At 39.7% G+C, this 27,727-nt stretch overlaps 1 protein-coding gene across 1 annotated transcript in view; it reads left to right on the top strand.

The window, feature by feature from the left end:
• The window catches only part of LOC122808848, a 769,817-nt gene extending 743,177 nt beyond the window's left edge, over nucleotides 1-26,640 (top strand). Inside the window, exon 3 of the mRNA XM_044079953.1 lies at nucleotides 25,027-26,640. Coding sequence (XP_043935888.1) covers nucleotides 25,034-26,125 — 1,092 coding nt within the window. The 5' untranslated portion in view covers nucleotides 25,027-25,033 and the 3' untranslated portion in view covers nucleotides 26,126-26,640. The remainder of the gene's footprint in view (nucleotides 1-25,026) is intronic.
• Nucleotides 26,641-27,727: the final 1,087 nt, after the last annotated feature.

Below are 27,727 nucleotides of genomic sequence, written 5' to 3'. Positions count from 1 at the left end.
CATGGAAATAGATAGGTAGAGAAAAGGGGTATTTACCCCTGCCCTTATCCGCAGACAAACCTGCATGCCCATTTAGCAAATGCCAAGTATAAACAAACAAACACATTCATAAATTAGTACTAGGCTAGCTGCCCTGATAGGACATTTTGAGCCCAGCCAATTACCCCATGTGGGAATTAAGCCCTGCATCTTGTGTTTCTAAGGTAAGCACCTTAACCATTACGCCAACTTTCCAAAACACTTAATCTAGTGTGAGTTAGCCTAGTGTAATGCATATTTTAAAAGTAACATTACTCTGAAGTAGCTTACATTGACAACAAAGGTAATATTCATTATTTCGCAAGTGCATAGCAGTTATGAGTGAGAAGTGCTACTACACTTATATGTAAATTAGCTGAGTGCAGCAAATTTGCAAGAGGAATAAGGAAAAGTGAAGGTGTTTTGAAGATCTTACCCACTTACATCAAAAACATAAAGTATCTAAAGTTAAGGGTTAAACTGATGTGAAGGACTACAGGAAAAGCATAAGCCTTGTATTACTTTGTAGTGTGTTGAGTATATTCGGACATTTGAGACAGAAGTGGCTATGCGCAGTTACATTTAAAAGACCTGAGGAATGCTGCAGACTGTGCAGCTTTTATTACTGTTATTTAAAACATAAAAGGATTTGATACATTTTATATTTGATATCCTTATGTGGATACCATGATAGTTTCATCAAAGAATAGAAAGGGGGAAATAAGAAAGTTTGAAAAAGGGAAGATACAACAAAGAGGGGAACAGAGAAGAGAAAACATTGTGAGGGTTGTGCTAGAGGATATGGGAGATGAGGGATACCATGCTTTGTTGGAGGGATAGACCCCCTATTTTTTCAAATTTTTTTATATGGGAGGGTAGTGTGGTTGGGAAATAGGTATGAGAATGTAGGTGAAAGGATAAAGGAAGAAAGGCTAAAGCACCTGCAGGAGTCCCAGCCCAAAGAGCCTAAAATATTTTCACTGCCAGATGCTGGGGCAGTGGAAAACCCAGATATTGAGAGGGTAGGGACCGTTAGTGGTGCAGTGGTCAACAGCAGCTGGGAAACCATGTCTTCTACATGCTGCAGTGAAGCCACAACTGGATGAATCCTCCATACAACTACACCTTCTAGCATGTCTTTAAATAAGTTCCAAAGCCCCCATATACACAATCCCAGTCACTGCCCTGCTCCGTTCTCCCTGGTCCAAACACATGTTAATACCAGGACTCTTAGGTCTTCAGACAGAGTACAGCTAAACATAACCCAGTCTAACAAGTACCATGGTGATTTCCTCTTTTCAAATAAAATTGCCAAGGCTTGGAATGCTCTCCCCAAACACATTCAAGTATGTCCCAACTATTCTACCTTTAAAACAAAAACAAAAGAACATCTCAAAACCAGCAGGATCTACCCTTGTACTGCTCCCGGTTAATCTCCCTCCCCCCTACTACCTCCCCACCTGCTCGTCCCACTACCCAGCTCTTCTTCCTTTCACTCCTTTAATGAGGTTTTTTTTTTTTACTTTTGGCACTAGCACTGGTAGGCTTTTTCAGGTACTGCAATGATCAATAATCTCTGTAATTAGCCATGTCTCCTGAATTTTGTTTTGGTGTCCTCACCATTCAACTTTTCTCTGTTATATGCACATCAACACATTATACACGCTACATTTCTTAGCTTACCATTGTTAACTTCATACCACAATTGTTGCAAAGGTTTGATCTTAATGATTGCACTGTATTATTATTGCTACGTATTGGAGCTTTGTATTATTAATATTATCATTAGTTTGTGGAGCTTTTCTCCCTGGGTTTCCGCTGAAAACGGGCTGTTAGCCCAGTCGGACACTACCCTGTTAACAAATGTCAATAAGTAATAAATAAATATACTGTATGTACTTTGGGATGATGGGGAGTGTTTATATACACTTTTGGGATGAAATGTTGGGGGAAGTGCTAATGCTTACTTGTCAGGACAGTGTTTGATATCAAGTAATGTATCCACAAAGACTTAAAAAGAAAAAGTAAAAAGTCATGGACATTCAGAAGCCATATAGCTGAAACACTTGATGTCCTTAAGTGGTCATTTGTGTATATCCCAAGGGCCTCTATTACAGGAGGTTTAAGGTATTATACAGTGAAAACTCTAGCTTGGCTAGGTTTTTCTTGTAGTTTTTAGCAATGTACTACACAAACATAATGATCAGTTATTTTCTTTGAAATGCTGCATTAATATTAACCATCATAAATAATTACAATGTATAAAATCAGTGGTAGGCCCTAAGTACTGTGTTTATATCAGTCTTGCTTGCAGTAATTCACTGAATGCAACCTATCCCTTCAATTTTAACTGTCTTTCAGTAACGTGCTTATAGACTTTTTTCTTCACTTGTGTACTGAAATCTGTGACACTCTTGCTTGCAGTAATGTAATACGTGCAATTTAATGTCAGTAGTAACTAAGTTAATTCTTTCTGTCTGAATATATTGAAAACTATTTGTTACAGTACTTATGCAGAGGTATACCTGTGCTTTTCAGACACATATAAGCAAGTTAGTATTTTACCAATACATATCTTACATTTCTGTTTTACAGGCAATTATTGATGTGAGGTTGTTCTATCCCGCCGTTCATTCTTACAGATGGGTTCAGAGCCAATCCTCGGCTCCGAGTCAGCCTACTACAAAGCTCAAGGTCTTCAGACAGCTTGAGGCCAAGTCCCTATCCCATAATGCACCTTGAGTTACCACAGATCAAGTTTGCCGCTGCAACAGATCGGAAGTTTCCTAGCACAGCTCGGGCCAGCATTACATATTTTTCTCAAGAATTACTATTTTCTCTCTTTATCCTTATATATTGATAATTATAACTTTAAAACTTTAAAATACAAATAACTTGTTAGACTGTTAGCCTTTTCTGACATTTTCTTGTACTCCCTTTGGCCTTCATTTTTTTATAGGCCTTTATTATTCCCTTTCCCTTCTTTGGTGTGCCTTTATAAAAACATTTTAGGATAGTTTATATAGCTTTGTAGAGTTTCATAAGCTTTTATAGACACTAGATATTGTGTGACAGTGTGTTTATATAGTTATAGTTATCTCACTTTTATTGATATACAGCCCATTTGTTTTTGTAAGGGCTACTTACGTTCCCCAGTCCTGGAACTGGTCTCCAAATTACTAAACTCACCTAGCCTCATCGGTACCACCCTCCATACATTCATCTCAGTCCTTGATAAGCCTATCTGATTTGGATGTGGATCGTGTGGTGCAGAAGCTGCTACAGGCACCGGCGTTTGCTAAATTTTTATTGGCTCCGACCGAAGTGGTTTCGGAACTGAAAACTGTTATTCCATCTGCTTCATTTCCTCCTTGAAGCCATACCGGTCCTTTGGAGCTGGAGGAGTTGGACCTCATGATTGTGGAGCCTTCGGAGCCTACCCCTGCTCCGGTGCCTTTGGTTCTGTTTACTCAGACTTCCTCAGCGCCCATTGAGGAGTCTAGGAGCCGACACTCGCCAGTCGGGTCTAGGGAGGATAGTCGGACTGACCTGTCAGTTCCAACTTTGCCTCTCGGGGCCTCTGCTTGGTTGAGTTCAGCCCCTACCTCTGGATCAGAGCCCACTGTTCTGGTGCTGAGGGGATCAATTGTTTCTTTGGATCCAGCAGTTCCTTCTCATCGGAGCAGGGGTGCCTTTGAGGCCATGAGGAGAGTAATATCCCCCAGGACATCCACAACTGCCTGTGTCCACTTCTGCCTCACAGATCCCTTTGAAGCATAGAGACCCTGAGCCTCAGGAAGCCCCACTGGGTGGCCATTGCTCTTCCAAGACCTCACCAGAAGTTCCTGCTGATGAGGTTCCCAGGAAGAAAATTTGCAAGAGGAGGCATCTAAACTCCCCACAGGAGTATCTCACATCTGACACCAACTTAGATGAATCAGAAGGGTCCCCACAGTCCCCCTTTGAAGATATCTCATTTGCAGATATATTGGAAATCCTTAAGCAGAGGGGTGGCTGAAAGCTCACCAACCCTACTCAATATGAATCGGTCCTCCTAAAAGCTTTTGGGTCTCAACCCTCCACCTCTTGGGTGTCTCTGCCCTTCAATGAGCTTATGGAGCTGGTCTCACGAAGGGCGTGGGAGTCTCCGGACTCCATGGAGGCTGTCCCTAGGAGGCCCAATAAATTTATTTCTACCCCTCAGGATACGTCTTTTCTCACTAAGGGAGTGCCTGTAGATGCCATGGTGGTGGTGGCAGCCACTAAAAAGGAGAAGTCAGAAAGTTCTTCCTCTATCCATCCTCCTAACAGAGAATCTAGGATCATGGATAGGTATGGGAAGCACATGTATAGGTCAGTGACTTTTGCCATGCGTTCACTGAACTATTTTACACATTTCACAAGACTGCAAAGAGACCTCCTCAAAGAGCTTGGAGATACTCTTCAGGGTACAGTAGCTGAAGGAGCTTCAGACAAGGTTGCCTCCCAGCTGGCTACCCTTAATTCCATAGTGAACTTGTCCATGCAGCTGATCTCATATGAAGCTGATGGAACAAGTAGGGCAGCGGGTACAAGAATTGCTCTTAGGAGACACTCCTGGATGTGCTTATGTTCCTTTGCAGAGCCCTTTAAGTCTTCCTTTGTAAACACCCCCTTTGATGGCTTATCTCTTTTTGGGCCCAAAGTTAAGGAAACTTTGACCAGGTGTGAGCAGGAAGGATAGACTCTGTCTGCCATTGGAGTCCATTTTTCCACCCCTACTAGACCCTACCTCAAAGATCAAAAGGGAGGAAAGATTTGGTTCCGAAAAGCCCAAAGAGCCTTTCTGGACACACGTGGTGAACCCCCCTCCAGGGGCAGAGGAGGGGGCAATAATGCAAGACACTGCCCTCACTGCAGAGGGGATCCACAAAACCAGGGCAACAGAGACCAGTTCTTTGGGAAGCCCTACAAGCGCTCCTGAAAAGAGGCCCGACTGTCCTACTCTGGAGGCAGTCGGGGGTCACTTATCTGTGTATCTAGATGCCTGGCTAAAAATAACAATTGACAACTGGGTACAAAGCATCATTTCCAGAGGATATTCTATTCCCTTCATCACACCCCCCCCCCCCCCTGTTGACAACAAAAATACCGGATGTTTCACCCAGTTACAGGGAACAAGCAACATTAGAGGTCCAAATGTTGCTAAGAAAAAGAGTCATCCAACCAGTTCCAGCAGACCAGACAGGATCTGGAACTTACTCAAGATTATTTTTAGATCCAAAAAAAGACAGGGGATTGGAGACCTATTTTGGACCTCAGCAGACTAAACAGATCTGTCAGGAAGGAGAAGTTCTGGATGGTCATGCTTCAGTCGATACTTCCCTTCTTAGGGAAAGACAATTGGATGTGCTCAATAGATTTCCAGGATGCGTACTACCACATAAAAATGGCCAGACCATCCAGGGGTCATCTGCACTTCCGCTAGGCACCAATCATTACCAGTTTTGAGCCCTGCCCTTTGGTCTCACTACAGCCCCCAGAGTGTTCACCAAATGTATGGCAGTGGTCATGGCTCACCTGAGGCATTTGGGATTCCAGGTGTTTCTGTGCTTAGACGATTGGCTCCTCACTGCCACCACCAGGCATCAACTAATACAAGCCAGGGACACCACTCTTACTCTTTGCAATCAACTGGGCATACCATAAACTTAGAAAAATTTGACTTGTCGCCATCGCAACATATCGTTTTTATTGGAGCAGATTTGAAAACCCCCACCACCATTTTAAAACTTCCATCAGAAAGGATATTACTACTTCATCAGCAAATTCAGAATATCATATCCAGAGACAAGGTTCCAGCATCAGAAGTGCTAAAGTTGCTGCCATAGCTGCAATAATAGCGATTCCATTGGGTCGCATGCACATGCAGATTTTACAATGGCTGCTGTTCACGCAATGGTCTTATCAAGAGCTCCCAATGTCTCATCTCATTATTCTAACAACCACATGCAAAAAGGATCTTTGGTGGTGGTTGACCTCTCTTCAAGTAACAATAGGTCGTCCTTTTATGCTACCCTCACCATCAGCCACAGTGGCCACGCATGCTTCCCTGATCAGATGGGGGGGCATTTTCAGGGAAGAACAGCCCAAGGCACATGGACTGAACAAGAGACACATCTGCATATCAATGTTCTGGAGATGAGAGTGGTACCCCTGGTATTGCAGTACCTTCAGGACTCTCTCCCTCTAGGAACAATTGCGATTCAGATGAACAACATGTCGGTGGTCTGGTACTTGAACAAACAAGGAGGAACCAGGTCCTATCCCCTTTGTCGAGAGGCCCTAAGAGTATGGCAATGGGCTACATTCATCCAGTGCTTTTTCATAGCAACGCACATCCCGGGGAAATCCAACGTGATTGCAGGCAAACTGAGCAGGGCAATTTTGCTACCGCATGAGTGGTCCTTCAAGAAAGAAAGAAAGAAATAGCAGAAAGGATATTCCGAAAAAGGGGCCAGCCTTGCTGTGATCTTTTTGCATCTCCCATGGCCACAAAATACAAAGCTACTTTGCCCTGATTCCTCCTCCAGGAGACTCCCCAAGGTACACACTTGTACACGATTGGCCCCTGGGTCTCCTTTATGCATTCCCACCAATTCCCTTGATACCCAAAGTGTTACAGAAAGCCAAAGCTATGGAAAGGACCATTATTCTAATAGCCCCTCATTGCCCTTGTCCGATTTGGTTTCCCTTCCTCCGACCTCATCTGCTGGAAGACCCTTGGATTCTGGACCCAGTTCCGGACCTTCAGACCCATTTGTCGGGGTATCTTCATCCTTCTCTTCATTCCCTAAAACTGACAGCTTGACTTCTCCAATTCCCAACATAGCCAGGTTCCATAACCTCTCAAATGAAACGCAACACATCTTAATATCGTCTCATAAATCCTCTACCAGAAAGTTGTACCTCAGCAAATGGAAGAGATTTTCCATATGGGCTTCCCAGAATAACATTGACCCTTACCAAGCTTTCATTTCCTCAGTATTAGAATTCTTGACTATGCTTTTCAGTAAAGGAGTGGCAGCAGCTACAATTCGTGTACAGCTTGCTGCCATCTCTAATTTTCATCTTGGTACTGAAGGCTTTAACATAATGTCACACAAGCTATCCAAAGCCTTTCTTAAAGGGACTTTCCACCTTAGACCACCAGTTAAATCCCCTTATACCCCCTGGAAACTAAATTTCATGCTCTCACACATTATTCTTCTACCATTTGAGCCAGCTTCTTCATGCAAATTAAAATTTTTGTCCTGGAAGACTATATTTATGGTAGCCATCATGTCTGCTCGTAGAGTATCAGAACTACAAGCCTTATCCATAAAGCCTCATTTGTTTTTTCATACTGACAACAGAGTTTCTCTGTGAACAAATCCTTCATTTTTAAACAAACTTTGTACTGAAAGCAACCTTAACCAAACTATAGACTTACTAGTGTTTTTTCCTAAACACACCAACAATCTGGAGTATGCACAAACTTGATGTTCACAGACAACTCAGATTTTATCTAGACAGAACCAAAGAATTCAGAAGAACTGAACAACTTTTTGTTTCATTTTCAGATTGTAAGAAGGGTATTCCTGTGGCAAAAACAACTCTTTCTAAGTGGTTATCTGACTGCATCACTTTGACTTACTCAGCTGCCAATCTACCTCTACAACAAAAAATTAAGGCTCATTCAACCAGAACTGTATCCACATCTGCCGCATTTTCAGCTAGGCTACCTATAGACAATATTTGTGCAGCAGCCACTTGGTCAAACTCTCATACCTTCATCACTCATTACAAAGTGGATATGGCCTCTAGGGACAGGGCCTCTTTTGGTTCTACTGTCCTGAGAAACATACTCCCATAAGCCACCCGAGAAAGATGGTGCTTGGGATGCTACCCATCTGTAAGAATGAATAGCGAGATAGAGCAACTTCACATAAAGAAGCTATGTACTCACCACAATGTTCCATGTGAGTTGTTCATCTTGTCGTCATTCTTACTTCCCACCCTCCTACCCCTCCAGGGGTTTTTGAGGACCAAGATACTAGTTTTATCATGGTTGCATTGTCTTTCTATGGTTTCTACCTATAAAAAAGTGATAGAATGGCATATGGTGTTATTAGAGGCAGCAAACAAGATCTGAGGTAACTCAAGGTGCATCATGGGCTAGGGACTTGGTCTTGAGCTGTCTGAAGACCTTGAGCTTTGTAGTAGGCTGATTCAGAGGAGAGGATCGTCTCCAAACCCATCTGTAAGAATGAAGGTGAGATGAACAACTCACATGGAACGTTATGGTGAGTACACAACTTCTTTTTATCACATAAGCATTATATACTTCCATGCTGATGTACTTCTGTATATAGATATGTTATGCTTTCTGTAGCATTATTATAATAACAGTATAGATACATTTATACAGGTACACACTTTTCTTCTACTAAATACCTTAAATAATGCAATGCCCTTAAATGTTTTACCCATGTTAAATATGCCCCCAACAAAAATTCTTACTACAGAATCAGGTCATTGTACCTGTGATGGCACTGGTGGCCAGAGAAGGAGATCCCTGTCACTTGAACAAGTTGAGGAAATGCATTTGCGAAAGTTTGTTGTGTCAGATCTTTAATAAATTATCTTTGTGTTTCTTTCAGCCCATCTTCTTTCTTTCATCCTGCATCCTGGGTCATACTAAAGGACATCCTCAGACTCATCCAGGCAGTTAAAGCGACTCTTTAAGAGGACGAAGACCCACTTGATGACAATACAAGTCTGGGACAGGAAAGTGTTATATAGGTGTCTTCTGCAGTTCCACTTGGATTTCCCACTAGCATCATGAGCCGTGGCTCCAGTGGATATCCTGCATCATCTGAAAAACAAGGGAAAAAAAAACAGAGAAAGAGAGAAAGGAGAGGGGACACAAAATAAAGAAAAAAATTATTTTAGTATTCAGCAATACATTTTACCATGAATAACAACTTAAATACAATGTAAACAAATATTTTTGAACTTATCACCAAGATGAACACTGGGCATCCTACCTGGGAAGAGGTGATAGAGAAAGTGAGTGTATCATATATAGGAATCATGTGCATAGACTGGATGCTAGGCAGAGACTTTGGTGATGCACCCCCATGCACCAAACATTACCTGACAATAGATGGAATGGTAGACCTCCCTACTATAGTACTGCTTGCCCTGTGGATCAGAAGGGGCCTTAATTGCAACATGGGTACAATCTATCACACTGAGTACCTCAGAGAAATGTTGTAGCCAGTAAAAGAAACTCATAATCCAAGCTTAGTCCTGAGGTGAGACCAGGAAATAAATATACTGATCCATATGTGCCAAGAGTACATCCAGGAACTGATGCAGTATCCTCAAAGCAGCAGCCTGTAATATCTCCAATGTGTTACCAGTCAGTCTCCAGAAGGTTCCCATCAGAAGTGTAGTGAGGGCTATATATACCTTAATGTACACAGGGATAGGAAGTTCATGTATTTCTCCAATACTCCTATGGGTGTCATACATACTCACTAAGATCCTTTTAATTGTTATTGTCCGTTATCTTTATTCTGAGGTTAAAACAATTGAGAAGAAATGACACAAGACACCAAGGCACAAGCTTAAGTGATTTATTTAAAATTACCAGTTACTTAGAAGTATCAAAATGATCTTCATTGCCCACTGACAGGGGGACTTCAGATTCTAACAGGGACAGCTATCTGTTCAAATTAAAAACAATGCAGGCACTAATGTCCAAATGGCCAATCCATGCCAAAGATCCATACTGAGCAAAAGTCCAGTCCAGTTACTGACTGGCCCAGCATTCATAGTCTTGCATAAACATGTTCAGCAGGTTTTGAACTGATTAAAAATGTATAAGTTGCAAATTATTTTCTGAGTTGTAAACAAGGTTTAAATCATGTCTTTTACTTTCAGCAGTTAGCCTTTAGCTGACTACAGACCTGTGATAGTTCTTCCTCTTATTTGACTCTTTGAGTTGGTAAACATTTTATCAGTTCAAAGTTCAATGCATTTGACTTCAGAAAGCAAGCTTTGCCTTATGGCATGTTTCTAGCACATTACAAATACTGAAAAGCTGTTCAGACCTCTAATATAGCTGCTGTTATTTATTGTACACAGGAGTGAGGTGGTTGAGACACTTAATGATCTGGGCAGGTTGTGTGGATCCTTCACAATAATGTCCTTGTCCACTCTGAACTTCTCAAATATCTCCAGATTATTAAAGTTATAATGAATTATCCTCTGCTCATATCTCTGTCTTCTTGCCTGGTGAGAGATGCAGGGTGCAAGCATTTTGGCTCAGCCGAGACAAGCAACTCAAATCTAAAAATAGCAAGGCCAGCAGTAAGTGACAGCATTTTGATGGATTGCAAGGTGGATAGGAGACTCTCTATATAATGTATCTGTGGCTGCTGTAGAAAAGTAGGAAAATTCCACTATGAATTACAAACACGCAATAATGCTCCATTAGCATATGTTGTGTTAAATCATATCTCATTTATTTAAAACTCATTATGACTTAATTTGTATAACTTTATTCATGGCCATAGGTAGCGTAAGTGGCTTCTGAATCACCACTGAGCCATGTTCATTCCAGACAGTGCAAATAGCCATAGCACATCTATGTAATGACTATGACTACCACCCCAACTCCTTTAGAATCCCACCCACTAATAATTTGATCTGAATTAATTGAAAGATGATATCTATAAGAGTGTCATTTTCTGACAGGACCCTGATTCTGGAACTATTAATTATAAACTGAAATTAAATGAGACTAAAAACATAACTTCTGAGTACAGCTAGTCATTCATTATTCTAGTTTAAATTACAATTCAAGATTAGTGTGTGATTGCTACCAAGCTGTAAGAGCAAACATGAAAAGCCTGGATAGGAGCTGGCTGCACAGATGGCCTAGTGGTTAATTCTGCTGCTGAACTCCAGGGACTAGAGTTTAATCCTGACCACTGATGTTGTCTGTGTGAAATTTGTATGTTTCTCCATATCATTGTAAATTTTCTTTAGACACGGATGTTTATTCTCACTTGTGAAAGAAAAATGCTTGTTGATTAGATAGTGAAAACTGTCCACATGTGTTGCATTTATTCATACTCCTAAGGCTCATATTATTCCTGAAAATTGTCCAGAAGAGAGCAGTTCACTCACATTTATACCCAGGCATCTTACACCCTTCCTCAGGCTGGCACCCCTGGTGACAAAAACAAAAAGCTCTTCCTAAATTGAAGACCTGTCACTGTACCAAACTGCTTACCACAACTGTAACCAACAGCTTGCTCTAGTTATGCTGGCATCCTTAACCTCTGAGCACTTCTGACATGACTGTAACTGCAGTATCAGCATTCCTTTATCCTCATGGCTTCACAAATCAATACCATCCAGAACAAATCAGTACCAGTGCTGCAATCAAGCATCATCAGCACCTGATAATTAACAGCTTGGACTCATTGCAACTGCTGTCATCGCCCTACCTTAGTTACAGCTCTGGCTTCTCTTATCTTGTTATTATAATGATGATGATTTTATATATATATATATATATATATATATATATATATATATATATATATATATATACACACACACACACAGATTTACTTACTTTTGATGTGACACCCCACCTCGTGTACGCAACGAGAAAGAGGTTGATTCTGATATATATATATATATATATAATATGAATGTTGCTGCATCAATAAGTTCTCAATGAAAATGTTTATCTAGAACCATAGATTCCCCTCATGCACTTACAAAGCAAATCATACTAGAAGGATGGAAATTGCTAAAGTTATTGTAAGACTATTAAATGATTATTTATCCATGTTACAGTGACATTGGTAATAGGGTTTAGTATTTAGACTTGAGGATAAGATAATTTAATGTAGATAATGCAGTTTTAAAATGTAAGTTCATAATAAAGCATTGAGACTATAAAAATGAATGCATAAAGGCCTTTGTGATACTTGCAGTGTCAGTGGTGCAATAGGTGGCTCACACACCTTTAATGCAGAAGATTGTGAGTTCTATTCCCACACTTTATACTGATGACACTGCAGTGCAGCATTAGTGAATGTTACACTCCTGAATGTGTTGTCCTTCAGATAGTATGTTAAACCATGGTCCCATCTGCTTGAGTTGGTGGTAGCTCAGGTGGATGTAAAATTTCCCATGGCACCTACTCAAAACAGTAGGGGAAATGCTCTGGTCAAACTTCCTCTGTTGGCATAAATACCACCTCAGGTGTCCCCTGAAAAGAGGCCACTAGACTAGTGGGACTAGCCTAGTCAACACAGGATAAATAAATAAATTGCAATACAACAAACTTTCAAAAGTGTATTGCATTGTAGTAAAAAGTTATATAATCTTTTCCAGAGTGGCTGCATATATTTTATACATTTACTTTTGTTTTAACTGGCTAGCGCTTATGCTGTTCAGCACTTTTTTCTTTGTCAGTTATTAAGATAACTAGCTCTGTCTCCACAGAATTGAGCATCTGAAGCAAGCTAAGGAATGAGGCATCTGTAATGAGGAAGCAAATGGGAAACAGTCATACGGCTAAAGCTGATGCAACAAGTAACAATTATTTAATTAAAAAATAACCAGAAAGGATCAGACTGTGCAGTGGGATAAACCAAATTTCCAAACACCTCTTTTTATTGCCAGAGGATGCAGCAATAGTAGCAGGAGGATGTCAAAACTGAGGAGTACAGGGAAAAAAGCTAACAAAAAAGACACCCCCTTTCTGGCCTAGTCATTCATTCCCCATGACACTAATCAAGTTTATGTCATGTAGTGAGTAGTCAAGGCTTATAGCTCTACACTGATGAGTCAGCACTGAAAGTTGAAATTTTAATTAACTCTTTGTACTTCAGAATTATCAAAATGCTGCTGGCAGTGGTCACAGATAATAGCTGAGTCATTCTAATATTGTTACAAATATTGATATGGTATAGGAAAGAACTGCTTTTATTGACAGAAACATTCACACATTTGCTGAAATGTGTTCACAGATTAATTTTGTTTTCCCAATGTTTGTAAATACGGAATCTGACAACAAAAATCAACTCCTTTCCCTTCTCCAGTAGATGACTATAGGGAACGTGTAGATGATTTTGAAAATAATCAAATGGATCTCAATGAGGAGGAACATGCTGATTCGATTACCATAAGGTCCTTAGATTTGGTGTTCTTAATAAATTTGAAACACAAACATTTTGACTGAAAACTTTGTCTGGCAGTAGGCTTAGAGGATTAAGGAGCTGTTAATGAACTGTTTCCTGTGGTCAATTGGTACAAGGTTTGATTCCCCTCAGCCTCCATTGTATAACAGAGTGAATCTGAGCAAGACACTTAACCAGAAGCTGCTACTGGGTCAAGTCTGCATAATGTCCATAGAGATCAGTGCTCTACCCCAAAAAACAAACAAATATATGTTCATAGGTTCATAGGATGATTTATTTATTTATTTATTACATTTGTTGACTGGGTATGTCCGACTGCGTCAGAGGCCAGAGGAGAAAAGCTCCACAGTAATATATGGCAATACAGAGACATAGTAACATTTGTAGAATAGAATTATTTTACAACATCTAGAAACAGTAAAACATCAAAATTAAGGTCATTTTAACCAGTGGAGACCCAGTGGAAAGACTCCACAGTAGTACAATACCAACAAGTAGTAGTAAATATAATATAATACAATCAGCAGAACTATACAATTACATTTGCAGAAGCAATCTAGTAGCAGTAAATATAATACAATCAGTAGGACTGTACAAGAGTAAAAACAGTAGATAGAATATAAGCTAAAGTTTGCAAAATAGATGTTAGATGGTCAGGTGAGGAAGGTAACTAACAGTGGGGCAGTAGATTAACCTGGGGAGAGGCAGGAGCACACCCAGTGACTAGTGAGGTGTTCTCTTAGGAGTGATTTGAACTTGTTATGTACAGGATTTTTTGATATTGTGTCTGGATACTAGGCTATTGGTCCGGAGGCCCTTATAAGCCTAGCTAAGAATTTCACCCATGTTTCCCCAAAGTCATCACCTATTTCCCCTGTCCAGCCGAGACACAGGTGGGATCCCAGGGGTGTATTTTCTGTTTCCCATCCAGTCATCCAGGTTCCTCTTAAAGAGGGCTAGAGAGGTACTCTACTTGACATGGAAAGGGAGTCTATGCCACAGACAAGCGAGTCTTTGGGACACAAATCTATCCCACCAACAAGTTCTATTAATGTCACAGACTAGGTTAAGGCCTTGCATGTGGGTTGTACGAGTGGAGTTTCTCTTATGGATATGAAGCAACTCCATCAAGGCTGGGTCTGAAATGGCCTTGTATTCCATACACAGGTCACTTCTGAGCAGTCTGTATGAGACTGAGTACAAAGACAGGGCTTTTAGCCTATCTGTATAGGATAGGTATTTGAGATCCTGGATTTACCTGGTCAGGAATCTCTGTGGTCTCTCCAACTGCTGCTTGTGCTTGGCAAGGTAGATGCTGAAGGGCATTGTACTCAATAATGGGTCTGATAAGGGAGGAGTACAGGGATGTAGTTTGGGTAAGGCCCTCTTGGAGGATGTTCACATCACTAGGGGAATTTAAGACAGTGCCCAGCTTGCAGTCATCTGCAAACTTGGTCAGCCACAGATCACTGGTTTTGGCTTGCACCTCAGAAATGTATATCCTAAACAGTAGAGGCCCCAAGACCGATCCTTGGAGTACACCGCTTGTTACAGGTCTACTACTAGAGGTGGATTCCCCTACTTTGACTGAGTGGGTTCTATCATTGAGCCAGTTAGCTACCCATCTGGTGACATATGGATTGATGCCTATAAATGCTGCATGGAGATCAGTGGTCTTCCGTGGAAATCAAATACAAATAAAGTAAATTGCAGAGCTTTTAGAGAAATATATGTATAACATGTGAAGTTAATGAGTGATCTCAGTCTCTGTCTTCTTTCTGCATCTACCTATTTAGTTTAGCCCAACCTCATTTGCCCAAGTATTTTGAAGGGGTCTATATTAAATCAGCGACCACTTAAAAAAAGTGACTGCTGATTTATTGACCCTCTTTAAGCGAAAGCTTAAAATCCTGAACAGTCAGAACAGTGATTTTTTTTCCCGGGGAAAAAAAAATCATTGCTCCACAAAAAAAAAGAACAACTTCAAAACAGTAACTAAAGTGGGGGGCTTCACCCCCACACTCCCCCTACTTAAATATACCAACTTCGAGATTGCACCCAGAGTGGAGGAAATGGCAAAGTCCCAAAAATGGCACAGCAATTTTTTTCCCTGGGAAAAAAATCACTGTTCCAAGTGTTCAGGATTTTCACCTTTTGCTTAAAGAGGGTCGATAAATCAGCGTTCGCTTTTTTAAGCATTCGCTGATTTAATATAGACCCTTTTGAAGTATTAAGGAAAACTATATTTGAAGCTCTTAATGTGATTTCTATGGATAGTAAATGTTTAGCTATACAGCCAGATTTAATAAACCCTACACGGTAGTGCACTGTTTTGGATTCAGTAAGCAGTTCTACACTGTGTGTAGAGCTGGAAAAACAAAGTTAACACTGTGGCATGCAAATTATAGCATAAGCAGCTAAATTGTATGCTTATCAACCAATCCAAGATGGGAGAGCTATTCAACAAGCTATAACGCAACCGTGTACAGACTAAGTGCTGGTTTTCCCTGTGAATCGAAAAACCTATTGGAATACAGCCACAGAAAGGAGTCCACACAGAAACAATGTTAGGGGCTGCTGTTGCTTTAATTCATTTGTATGTACAACAGGCTGAAGTCTGTGCTGATGCTGCTGCTGCTAATAGACCAAGTCCAAGAAGGAGAAGAGTTTTCAGATCATGTTTAACTTATCATAACCTACATGATGTGGAAATTGTAGAGAGCTATAGGGTGGATAGAGACACACTACAGGAACTCTGCAACCTCTGTCATCCCCACTCATACCCAGAGCAAACCAAGGGGAATCCATACCTGTGGAGACAAAGGTATGTGTAGCACTTAGAATTTCAACTGTAGGAACTTTTCAGAGTCCAACAGGGGACATGCTGGGGGTGTCACAGGCATCAGCATCCAGGATCCTACATCAATTCCTGAGTGCTATGCTCCAAAATACCAGTGACCATGTATGCAGGAATTCTACCCTGTAACTCACTACCCTAAAGTACTAGGTGCCATAGTTCATACTCATATAGAAATTAAGGCAACACCTGGGAACAGGGAAGGCTCTACATAAATGGAAAGGGCTTTCACTCTATTAACTGCCAAGCTGTGTGTAATGCAAAGGGAATCACCTTGAATGTGTGTGCTGGCTACCCAAATAGTTACCACGACTCACACATCTGGCACAAGTGTCAACTGTATGAGATGTCTACTAGGAAGGATATCCCACAGGGTCATTTACTGGTGGATGCAGGTTATGTGCTGGAGCCGTGGCTAATGGCACCCATCAGAAATGCACACACACCCCTGAAGAATGCCATAGGGAGGCACATGTTTAAACCAGAAATATCACAGAGCATGTATTTGGGCTGCTGAAGTCACAGTTCCAGTGCCTAGATACATATGGGGAACCCTGTAGTACATTTCATATGCATGTACTGAAATCTTCACTGTCTGTGTCATGCTTCACAACATCATGCTGAGAAAGCAGCTTCAGCAGGATCAACCAGGAGAAGGAGCACACATTCCACCACCAATACTAATGTCAAAACAGACAAAAGTAAGTGAGGACTCAGAGGGGGAACCAACAGCTGTTCTGGGTGTAGGCAGGTGTAGGCATGCTCAATTTGCCCTTGCATTGGCTAAAAGGCAATCCATAGCACACTCACTTGCCACTTAAAGGGATAAAACCTTCTTCCTATGCACATACATATGGGGGGGCAGAAGGCTTACACTGACACAAAAGGTCGGTGAGTGTGTGTGTGTGTGTGTGTGTGTGTGTGTGTGTGTGTGTGTGTGTGTGTGTGTGTGTGTGTGTGTGTTTGTGTGTGTGAGTAAGAAAGGGAAGTAGGCAGATATTTGGATAAAGTAAGAAATGACCAGTGAGACAAAATGAGCTTTAAGCTTCACTGCTGAACCATATAACTGCTGTGTGTGTGTGTGTGTGTGTGTGTGTGTGTGTGTGTGTGTGTGTGTGTGTCCTCCAGATGAAAATGGTGTGTGAGTGCCTGCACAAACACAGCTAAGCTCTGTGCTAGCTGTACACCTTGGTATGTCAGACAGGTGAGAGACATGCATGGTAAAGGTGGCAGTTCATCACTGTCATACCAGACAATGAGAACTGGCTCTGCCAGGAGTTGCACTGGTAAGTCCATGCCCATGGTCAGATGTTCTGCCGCTACCTGAATGTGACTGATGCCTGCTGGATGAGCTCCCTTCATGAAGACTCCCAGGAACACAACCCCATGGCCTACCATGTCTGAGTGCGGATACCTCAACCACTGATGGAGGAGTGGAAGTAGTGCCACTATGGGAAAGTGATTGGGCATGGCCATGTCGGCTAACAGCAGATGATGTAGCTACGCACATGAGGATGCCGTTCCCCTCCCAGCAGACATTCTTTCATGGACACTGCCCTTTCCAACATCTCATTCATCCAATCCATTGAATTGGCAACACAGTGGAGGCAGTCACACATGTCAGCCTGTGCCACATTTACAACCCTAAGCATTTCTGTGGAGGACCTAGGGGGATGTGCCCATGCCTACATGATGGCCCTAAACATACTTCAAGTGGCATGGGAAGAGACACCTGCATCAGGTGGAGGATGGACAGCAGCCCTCCTCCTAGCACCCCTAACAAACCTTGTGCACACATTGGCTATGATCAGAGTCAACAGGCACTGAAGCCACAGTTACCACACTTCCCTGATCGAGTGTTTCACCCTCCACCTGTCCAATATCTGAGGGCTCACTGGAATGGGTTGGTGTATGCCTACTGGCTGTATCCAGTGGAATTACAGGGAATGGTTGAATGTCAACCTCTGTGTCAGATTCAACATCTGCACCCCCTGACTGTGCCTCTGTTTGGCCACCATCATCATCAGAGTCTGCTGATACTCCGACATCAGGTGGTAAGAGTCCTACACTTTCACTGTCAGGATCACCTGTGATAATAAGCAACAAACACAGGAAAGAAATTAATAACTTCACTACTATAGTCAAATGTATGCTAACAAACAGTGGTGCCACTACTACAGACAGTACAGCAATACACACAATAGTCCTGAGCCCCACATCACACATATGGATACAATTATATATTTCTTTGAACTGCTTGTCACTACTGACAAAAAAGATAATTTGGTTTACCATGTGTAGTTGACACTATGCTTTCCATGGACAATGATCCTGGAAGAAGGTAAGCAAAAGTTAAAGACAACATCATCACAATTAACAGTAACACATGGGGTTAAAACTTTTTGCCCTTTATATGTCCAGTAACTATACTTTCAGCAAGAACTTGGATGACAAGTCCAACCTAAGCCCATGTGTAATCAGTCAGAATGTGATGTTAACTGTATCAATCTACAACTCCCCCCACCTTACAAACAAATTTATTATTAAACAGAACTCACATATTGCTGTCAATATTTTATTATACAAGAGTATTTAACAACTGAGATACATAAGCCTCCCTGGAAGCTGCTCCTGGGACGTACTTGTTGCCCCTGAAACAGTAACACCAATGTCAAGAACATGCTGTTCTGTACTTTCCTGGGAGCTGTCTGGATCCCTGACAGTGGCTAGAAGCTTTTCATTTTCTGTTAGTGGTGGCTCTGTAGCAGGGCACCTCTCCGGTACCCATCTGATCATGGGCCACTGCAGCTGCTGTCCTCTGTGCAGAGGAGATCATGTCAGTGGCCTGTGATGCACCTGATCATATGTCCTGCTGTGGCTGCCTACTGCATTCACATCAGAAACTATCTGCTGCCAAATTTGCATTATGCCTGAAATATCTCCATGTCCCCTCTCAAGCAGAAAGGCACCATGTTGCCTAAAAGCTTCCACAATGACCTTATTCTCAGGGTCACTGAAAGGGGGGTTTCGGGGATTGAGATGCCTGGGTGCCATAGTCCTAGGTGACTTAAACAGAACATAAAGATAATATAGTTAACTATCACATAACTAAAAATGTCCTGTTTGTTTTAAGATATAACATAAAAGGTAGCATTTCAATATTACCCACTGGAGAAACATAAAACAGTCAAGATATAAAAAATAAGAATTTTGTGGTTGTAACATATCACGTTCACACACAAAGCAAGGCTGGATGCAAAACAAGGAGAATAGCAATAGCAACATATCCTTGTTTGTGCCAAAACAGAAATGCAACTTTGCTCCCCACCCCCAAAAGAACAGGCAAAGGACGCATTTTGTTAACAAACTATCAGTGAAATGCTGAAAATGCTTTCAAATGAACTTCCCCTGAAACATGTCTATAGATTTAACACAGAACACTCCATTTTAAGCTATTATTTATCATGTCTACCTGTGGCCAGCACTGCCCTAGCAGTGTGTATGGTCCATCCTAGAAGGTTAACACCCCTCTGTCATTGATAATATAGGACATTTACTATTTCATGGAAATAACAGTAGAAGAGTGTACACAGAAAAGCAGTTGTAACATTAGCACTTGTGAAGACAGTTAATAAGGCTGTGCATTTGAGAAAGTGAAATGCCCTGACAAACATGCCCATGCCATCAGTACACTTCTAAGTAATGCATACAGATACAAGTAGCATTTGCTAATGCAGATATATATATATATATATATATATATATATATATATATATATATATATATATATATGTATATATATAAACAGATTTTTCTTAATGACATTTCAACATATGCTGTATATAGCTGAAAATGCAAGCATACCTTCTCAAGGTCAATTTTTTTCTTTGCAGATATATTCCAAAATAATAGCCTCTTCTGTGCTCTCCACATAAGCAAGTATCCTCACCTTCAGGTTCCCTAGCTACACTGTTTTCTTTTTATGGTGTAGATTCAGGGCTGTGAGCATGGTTAAGATGCAAATGAGGTGTGAACCTATTAGAATTGCTGTATCCCCAATACTTGACTCCATGTAGCAAAGGTAAACACATTGCAGGCACCCCCAAAGTGTTTGTTGCTAATGGATTGCATGCCACACCATGCTTCAGCTGGGAAAGTGTGGGAATGCTGCATCTGAATTAGTTTCACTACTGAAGGACAGCTTCCAGTGAGACGTAAAGTTGCAGCTACCAATAACATTAATTCTGTTAGTGTTCAGAGTGAAGACACAGTAATAAGCCCTGCATTTGCACACTACTTAACTATGCACAGACATAGAAAGTAGTGGAAATGTGTACCTTGCATGTGCGGACACTTTGCCTGCAGATGTCAAAGTGTCAGGACAGTGTGCTTCATTACCCTCATAGATTGCTGATGTGTCATAGTAGTTGTACAAGTGTGTTTCTGCAGAATTATCTCTGATCACTCAGAATCACACATTATGTCAGAGACATGGGATTACTGGTGGTATTATTCTGATATTGTCCATGATTGCATGTGCCTCTTTTACTATTGTCCATGAGTCTCTAACTGTGTACCACTTGTTGAAGACCTCTGATGGGATTACACTCATATTCAGGCAAAGCAGTCTGCACAGCTTCACAATATGCACCCTACCTCTATTGTATATAACATCACTGATAGATGCCCTCTCCATTGTTCATGTCAGGATGGTTATCTCACAAAGACATCTCCATTGTTATGTCACCTTGTGTGACAGTCACATGATACACATTTTCATTGTGCACTCTGTACTGTATCATATTGACATGTGATTGGTGTTCTTGCTACAACTGTCTTCCATTGATAAGCTGTACATTAGGATGTTTCACCTGTCCTCTTTCCTACAATTCAGCTCTGTCGCTATTCAATATACACATTTCCCCTAAATGTTTATTTTACATGTCAGTCTATGTACCCTTACAAAAACACAGTCCACTGGTCGGCACAATAAAGGTATATCCTCCACAAACCACGCTTCAACAGTATGTTAAAACTGAGTATTAGTTTTAATTTAGACGAACACCAACAGCAAACAGTACAGCAAACATAGATTGAGCGCGCTTTCGTCTCTACGTAAGAGACTTCATCAGAATCAATGTAAAATGTTAATTGATGCATTTATATACTTTTTGTTGGGTATTAAAACCTTAGCAACAAATTGAAAACAATTAATGTTTCAATCAAACTGACTGAAATTTCACTTGGGTGCCTCCTTTAACCATTTCAAAGCTGTTTTAGAAGTACATACATATAATTCATTCATAGCCAACTGATATTCAATAAAAATAGGTATTGTCACCATTGCAATGTAATAGTGCTGGATAAAAAGAATATATATAAATGTGTAATATATAATAATTATATATAAAAATATATCAATATATATGTATTTTTATAAATATTAAATAAATGTTAAAATATGCTGTGTATGTTAAAATGTTAATATTAAAATGTTACAATGATGAAATATATATATATATATATATATATATATATATATATATATGTATAATTATATATAGGGTACCAGAATTTCAACCCGTTTCAATTCTACGGGTTGAAATTCTGGTACCCTATATATAATTATACATATATATATATATTTCATCATTGTAACATTTTAATATTAACATTTTAACATACACAGCATATTTTAACATTTATTTAATATTTATAAAAATACATATATATTGATATATTTTATATATAATTATTATATATTACACATTTTATATATATTTTTTATCCAGCACTATTACATTGCAATGGTGACAATACCTATTTTTATTGAATATCAGTTGGCTATGAATGAATTATATGTATGTACTTCTAAAACAGCTTTGAAATGGTTAAAGGAGGCACCCAAGTGTAATTTCAGTCAGTTTGATTGAAACATTAATTGTTTTCAATTTGTTGCTAAGGTTTTAATACCCAACAAAAAGTATATAAATGCATCAATTAACATTTTACATTGATTCTGATGAAGTCTCTTACGTAGAGATGAAAGCGCTCTCAATCTATGTTTGCTGTTGGTGTTCGTCTAAATTAAAACTAATACTCAGTTTTAACATACTGTCGAAGTGTGGTTTATGGAGGATATACCTTTATTGTGCCGACCAGTGGACTGTGTTTTTTACATTTCAAAAGGTGTGTAGAGGTTCGTGGTGGTTGTATGTACCCTTACAGATCATTTACACAACTTCTGTACAGAATGCCTGGAATGGAATTTCACAATACTCTGTACTGTATACACGGTCCTGTACTGTGTTTGGACCATATCCATAACTATATGTTAAGCCCTGGCCATCACTGTGACATTTCATGCAATCCCGCTAATCTACTTTGCTCTGAGGTAACCATGTTTCCTGTGTTACTTTATATGGTTTACTGTCTGTCAAGACTGTTGCCAGCCACAAAACTGCGCTTGTTTACATTTAAATGTGGTGTGCTGCACAAATATATGACTAGCGCTACTGCTTGGGTCTATATTAGAAACCCGAAAGCCGAATTACGAGAATATGTTTACATTGACACATAAAGATCGATGTATGAAAAGAGTGAACAACGTAAATGGCGAAAGGGAGAACGCCGAACGTATTTCTTCGACCAGTAGGGTGATCGTGGGGATGAGGAAATAAATCCTTTTCCCTACTGTAGTGTGGCCTCGGAGTTGGTATGTTTAAGTAGGGGGGGTGCAGGGGGGCTTGCCCCCCTGCAAAAATGTTTAGAAAAGTGTTTTAGTTTAGTTTTTTTGAGTTGGGTTTACCTTACCTGTATGGAACTGTTGCTTCCGGTATCACGTTTGGCATTCTCCCTTTCGCCATTTACGTTGTTCGCTCATTTTGCACATCAACCTTTATGTGTCGATGAATACGCATTCGCATAATTTGGCTTTCGGATTTCTAATATAGACCCCTACTGCTCACCACACATCAACCCACAAACATGTAAACTTCATGTAGTCTTCGCACGAAGCCTACACGGAGTTTACTGAATCTTAGAGATAGTTTATTGTGTATCGTACAGTTATATCCACTTGATCAGATTTTTCTGTTTTGATTTGAAACAAGTCATTTAACTGCTGCAAAAATCTTGAAAATGATTCTTGTTGATTTTGTTGTATCTTTTGTCAGGGAAACAAAGCCATCTAATTTTAGGGGAAATAATACATTATTGTTTAGAGATGTGCATCTCAGTGACATGAATCAGAAGGCATAACTTATACTGGAGTGCATATCTCTGACCGACGAAAGAAAAAAAAAAAAATAAATAAAACGATTAGTGTTATGAACACCTTTTCTGATCTCTCTGTCTCTTCCTGTTGCAGAGCTTCCTGTACTTTTAAATGTGCAGCTTTTAGAATTCTGTCTTGTAGGAAGAGTTGGGTTAATGGATGGCCTTATAATAATATTGCAATCTTATAGCTTAAAAATCATCTTGTAGCCATGGGTCTACATCTGAAAAGATTTGAGTACCTAATTTTTGTAGCTAGCATCTAAAGGCTAACCTCAAAAAGCTCTGTCTGGTTACTGACATGCTTGTTTGGAACCTAATGCTTAAGAATTTTAGAGCAGAAGATGCGTCTTGATTAAGAAGAGACATTTTTGCCAACACTGTGCTTTAGGAGGCCAGTCCTGATGAGGTAGGCCATATGGAAAGGTCTTTCTACAGAAGAGAGCAGAAGCAGGGATTTGTGGGCCAAGGTTTATCTACTATGAGCAAAATAACAGATATTTTCATTATTTTGGGGAGGCAGCAATTCTGTTACTTCACAATAAATAAATAAATAAATATATACATAGATAAAATAGTAGTTGTAGTTAAGGAAAATGCTTATAATAAAAGGACTTTATGTAATATGCACACAAGAAAAAGAGGATAGCACCTTCTACCTCCTGTGGTCTCAGGTTTCTGTGTAGCAGTTTAGTAAGTCCTGTCTGATTCTAAATCGTAGGATCAGGGAACGCAAACTGAATGGAGATGAAGTGTGTCCAGACCAAGGATTAAATGTGGCACAAATGAAAGTATGAGAGCTGCTTTCTGGCAAATAATCCTGGGTATCTTAGGATACAAAATGCTTAAAAACATTTCACAAATGGACAGGGCATTAATTGCAGTACGGACTCCATCTTTTATGCCCCATGTAATAACCATGAGTCCAAATACATCTTTATTTGTTGCATTTTGTTAAGCAAAATACTCCCACTAAACCTAGAGAAGCTGGGTTGTCATAGTGTCTCAGAAAGACCATCTAAGATATTGATTTACTTACTTATATACCACTGCTTAAGGATAACTTATTGTTATTTGGGGAGAGACAGAGATAGAGGGTCCCTTAGAATGAAGGTATGAGCTGCACATTTCAAAGAGAAGAATGTTACACAATAATAGTGGCTAAACTTTTTCTGAGTGAGCTGCTAAATTCCAGAAACCGTCTGCGTTCTGCTTTGTTGAGAAATAAGTCTAAACTTTCATGTAGGAGAAGCTATAAAGTACTGTTAAATATTATATTTCTATTTAGTGCTTGGTGCATAACTCTGAAACTTAATTGCATTGCTGTACTGTATGGATATTAGGTATTCATGGGCTGGTTTTTACTTCCTTGTTGCACTGATACAGTGCTGTCTGCCTGTACAGATATTGTGTAATTCATTTGTTTATTCTTTGCCAGCCTAACAGTGACTGTTGTTTAGTCTGTACTGCTTATTCAAATGAGGTGATGGTTGAAAACTGTTGTATGGGTTCCCTTATACAGTTACCAAATGAAAAAAAATAATAATTCAGTATCATAAAGTCTGCACTTGCTTATGAAAAAGCTTAAATTAATGTTAACAGTTTTTTGTTTCAATTTTCAGTATAAACATGGGAAATAAAAGCAGTTCAATTACTGATGGAACACCTGAAGAAATTGGTAATAAGTTATACAATGAAACTCTTTGCAAGAATGAGGAAACTGCTTATGCACGCCAAGCAGAAAAATCCATCAAAATTTTAAGAGAGACTGGATGTGATGTTTTAAGTGTCTCGGCAACAAATCAGTGCAGTTTAATTACTGATAAAGCAGCAGAAGAAATTGATGAATACCCACACAATGAAACTATTTGCGAGAATGAGAAAACCTTTTCAAAGGTGATAGAAAAAAACGCCAGAATTGCAAGAGAGGTTGCAGGTGATATTTTAAGAGCTATGGCAATATCAGGAGCAAAAAGCATTTACAAATCATTTATGGCTAAATCCAGATTATTCCTGATAGCATGTCCTTTTGTTGGTGTAGGAGCAGCTGTCTGTATAGTTGGTCTTAATGCTGTTTTTGACTTTATCGATCCACAGTTAAATGCAAACCAGGTTTCTGAAATTGTAAGTCTTGCGTTAAGAAGAGAAATCAGCATTCAGAAGGGCATGAAACTCTTTGCATTACTACAAAACTGTCTCATTCGTTTTAAGATTTTTAAAAACAACAACACCAAAATTCAAAAAGAAACCAATAAATCAGAGAGAAAAATAAGCAGACATATAACTTTTGTCGCAGAAGACATTAAGTATTATCCCAATGAGCTTAATCTGCTGGCATGGGCAACTGGAGCATTTTTCCATCTCTGCATGTGTGAAATACTTATCGAGTATGAGGATTTTGACAGAGAAATACTTGTAGAATTTGTTAAAAAATATAAATCAGACCTAGATCTACTTTCTAAGAAAGTGGAGGAAAAAATAATTCTGAAAAAGAAAAACTATGTATTTTTCAAAAAGGTCATCTTCATTGATGAATTGGAAAAGAAGGAGTACACAGTAAAATTTAGCAGACATTTAAAGGATGATGATGTTAAGAAAATAATACAAACATTTCTAAAACGGAGACTGTGGGATCCCTGCAATCAAATGAAAGAATGGTTTCAGTCATTTATAGATGAACTTAATCATAATGCTGTGACAGAAAATGTAGACTCAGCTTGAACAGTTGTAGATCAGACAGGACCTTCAGCCAATCTCATGTCTGTGGTTTCTTTTGCCATTTCATGGATTACACATCACTGCTTGTAGTTTTTAGTCCTTGATGGTCATTACTTGCATCAAGTTCATATGCCCAGGTCTTCAGTTGCCTTGTTCTTCTCAACAATTAAATCTTGATTCCGTTGAAGACATAACTGGCAAAAAAACACATAATGTCCTCCAGATAAATGCATCCCTTTTTGAAAATATTTCCCTATAAAAATACAAACATTTTTGACAGCAAATAGATTTCTTAGCTCATTTGTATGTTCTAATCCTACATAATGCAGAAACAACTGCACCGACATGTTGCATTTTCTTCCTCTTTCCTTCTTCCCCTTGCCAAAATTACCCCATCTTCCCCACTTATTTTTTAATCCTCAACCACTTGTGACCTCTTTATCACATCAGGTCAGCTGTGCTTTTCAAAACAAACCTTGCCTGTAAAAATAAAAATAATGATTTGCTGTTTACATGCATCATGTTCTACCATTTCAGAATTGTTTTATAACTTCACAGTATGTTTTTGGAATAGTTTTCATCATTCTGGAATCCACATCCTGGGCAGTGGGCTGGTAGTTATCATTCTGGTCATCTATGAGTACCTGCTTAATAGACTAGTTATTATTTTAATAGAGGCTGACTTGAAATGCTATTAGATTGTCCCACACCAACATCTGCCATTTTTCCAGGCTGCGGATTAGTAGAGAAGTGGTGTTACGTCTTACCTGGACAGAGTAGACATAACCTAATATGGAATAAGGATCTCACCTGGACAGAGTAGGTATAACCTAATAAGGAATAAGGATCTCACCTGAACAGAGTAGGTATAACCTAATAAGGAATAAGGATCTCACCTGGACAGAGTAGGTATAACCTAATATGGAATAAAGATCTCACCTGGATAGAGTAGACATAACCTAATATGGAATAAGGATCTCACCTGGACAGAGTAGGTATAACCTAATAAGGAATAAAGATCTCACCTGGATAGAGTAGACATAACCTAATATGGAATAAGGATGGTGCTATGTCTCACCTGGACAAAGTAGGTATAACATAATATGGAATAAGGACAAGCCACACCACAGACATTTAATTTCATTTACTGCCACACAGACTGTACAGAAATGTGTTCCCTAGCCAGCTTCCTCTATCCACATATATTCTGCACATTGTACACCTCATTCCACCTTTCCTAGGTACTCAGGGGATTAAAATATTACTTATTAAGCAGCACGATATGATTTTATATTAAAAAAGGCAATTAACTGATGCATATGGCTCTATCTAGTCTACACATGGTTTTACATCTGTCAGTCTATCTTTCTATCTGTCCCGGTATCTGAAAATGCTTTGATACAAAGTATAGATGATGGTAATTGGGTTGCTAGCCATAACCGAGTTCTTAAGGTGTTCATGAAACATAGCCACGAAATTCACCTTGCATAAAACTTGACACACAAATTTCGTGAATCTGTTTTGAAAATGTATTGAGTGGTTATGATGAGAAAACCAATCACAATTCTTAGCAATTTGTTGGGAATCTTAGCTCACCTGATGTAT

This window comes from Protopterus annectens, chromosome 1.part1 (assembly GCF_019279795.1).
Source record: "Protopterus annectens isolate FY-2018-M chromosome 1.part1, PAN1.0, whole genome shotgun sequence".
Classification (NCBI taxonomy): domain Eukaryota; kingdom Metazoa; phylum Chordata; order Ceratodontiformes; family Protopteridae; genus Protopterus; species Protopterus annectens.
Note: the sequence above shows the minus strand (reverse complement) of the source record. Positions and strands in the feature narration are given on the sequence as shown.